At 43.3% G+C, this 1,908-nt stretch overlaps 1 protein-coding gene across 1 annotated transcript in view; it reads right to left on the bottom strand.

Annotated features, from left to right (window-relative positions):
• LOC103397042 (cell cycle checkpoint control protein RAD9B-like) overlaps positions 1–1,068 on the bottom strand; it is a 5,091-nt gene extending 4,023 nt beyond the window's left edge. The window contains 2 exon segments of the mRNA XM_025052931.1: positions 1–83; positions 1,010–1,068. The exon segment at positions 1–83 is cut by the window's left edge and continues 6 nt beyond it. Of these exon segments, the coding sequence (XP_024908699.1) occupies positions 1–83; positions 1,010–1,068 (142 nt within the window).
• Between the last annotated feature and the right edge of the window lie 840 nt (positions 1,069–1,908).

The raw sequence follows: 1,908 nt of genomic DNA, 5'->3' as shown, positions 1-1,908 counted from the left end.
ACCACAGATCTTCTCCAATCCGTGACAGGGCATGAATAGCGTTCCCAAATGATGCAATACCAAAAGACACCACCAGGGTTAAACTGTGTATTATGTACGTACTGTGTATTGTACGTTTTAAATTATTGTAATAACTATTGCCAAGATGCTTAAGATGTATAAGATACATCTAAGCCCAGAGGAAAGAATTATGGCCAGGTATAATTATCTGAGCTGTATTTTTTCTCTAATTTGGCTATTCCAAAAATTATTAACAGATTTCCTAATTCTAAGAAATGTGGACATTTAGGAATTTAGGAACACAGAATTAAGTCTTTTTAGAAATTAGACATGTTTGTAAGATAATATAACGTCTTTAGGAATTTTATATAAATACAATGAAAATGAAAACCAGTTACTGTACATGCTAAGGCTTATAATTTTAAATACCGAACTACACTGCTCAAAAAAATAAAGGGAACACAATGTAACTCCAAGTCAATCACAGTTTTGTGAAATGAAACTGTCCACAAAACAGGAGTGGTTCTGCAGGTGGAGACCACAGACCAGTTCTCAGTTCCGATGCTTTCTGGCTGATGTTTTGGTCACTTGAACGCTGGTGGTGTTTTCATTCTAGTGGTAGCATGAGACGGAGGTTACAACCAACAGAAGTGGTTCAGGTAGTGGAGCTCATCCAGGATGGCACATAAATGCGAGCTGTGGCAAGAAGGTTTGCTCTGTGTGTCAGCATAGCGTCCAGAGCAAGGAGGCGCAACCAGGAGACATCAGGAGACGTGGATGAGGCCGTAGGAAGGGCAACAACCCAGTAGGAGGACCGCTACCTCCGCCTTGAGGAACAGGAGGAGCACTGCCAGAGCCCTGCAAAATGAGCTCCAAATGTGCATGTGTCTGCTCAAACGGTCAGAAGCAGACTCCATGAGGGTGGTATGAGGGCAAGATTGGCAATACGCCACTGGCGCCCTGTGCTCTTCACAGATGAAAGCAGGTTCACACTGAGCACGTGACAGACGTAACAGAGTCTGGAGACGCCGTGGAGAATGTTCTGCTGCCTGCAACATCCTCCAGCATGACCGGTTTGGCAGTGGGTCAGTAATGGTGTGGGGTGGCATTTCTTTGGAGGGCCGCACAGCCCTCCATGTGCTCGCCAGAGGTAGCCTGACTGTCATTAGGTACCGAGATGAGATCCTCAGACCCCTTGTGAGACCATATGCTGGTGCGGTTGGCCCTGGGTTCCTCCTAATGCAAGACAATACTAGACCTCATGTGGCTGGAGTGTGTTCAGTTCCTGCAACACAAAGGCATTGATGTTATGGACTGGCCTGCTCGTTCCCCAGACCTGAATCCAATTGAGCACATCTGGGACATCATGTCTCGCTCCATCCACCAACGCCAAGTTGCACCACAGACTGTCCAGGAGTTGGCGGATGCTTTAGTCCAGGTCTGGGAGGAGATCCCTCAGGAGAACATCTGCCGCCTCATCAGGAGCATGTTGTAGGGAGGTCATACAGGTACGCGGAGGCCACACACACTACTGAGCCTCATTTTGACTTGTTTAAAGGACATTACATCAAAGTTGGATCAGCCTGTAGTGTGTTTTTCCACTTTAATTTTGAGTATAACTCCAAATCCAGACCTCCATGGGTTGATACATTTGATTTTCATTGATAATTTTTGTGATTTTGTTGTCAGCACATTCAACTATGGAAAGAACAAAGTATTTATTAAAAATATTTCATTCATTCAGATCTACAACATGTTACTTTAGTGTTCCCTTTATTTTTTTGAGCAGTGTATTTAACAGTTTGTAACAAATTTAAAAAAGCAAAACTGAGCTTGGGAATTCAAAACCAATATCACTTCGAATTAATAAATAAATAAACAAACAAGCACGCAAATAAATAATTAGGT

Source organism: Cynoglossus semilaevis, chromosome W (assembly GCF_000523025.1).
Source record: "Cynoglossus semilaevis isolate Cse_v1.0 chromosome W, Cse_v1.0, whole genome shotgun sequence".
Lineage (NCBI taxonomy): Eukaryota > Metazoa > Chordata > Actinopteri > Pleuronectiformes > Cynoglossidae > Cynoglossus > Cynoglossus semilaevis.
This window is presented reverse-complemented; position numbering and strand designations above follow the sequence as displayed.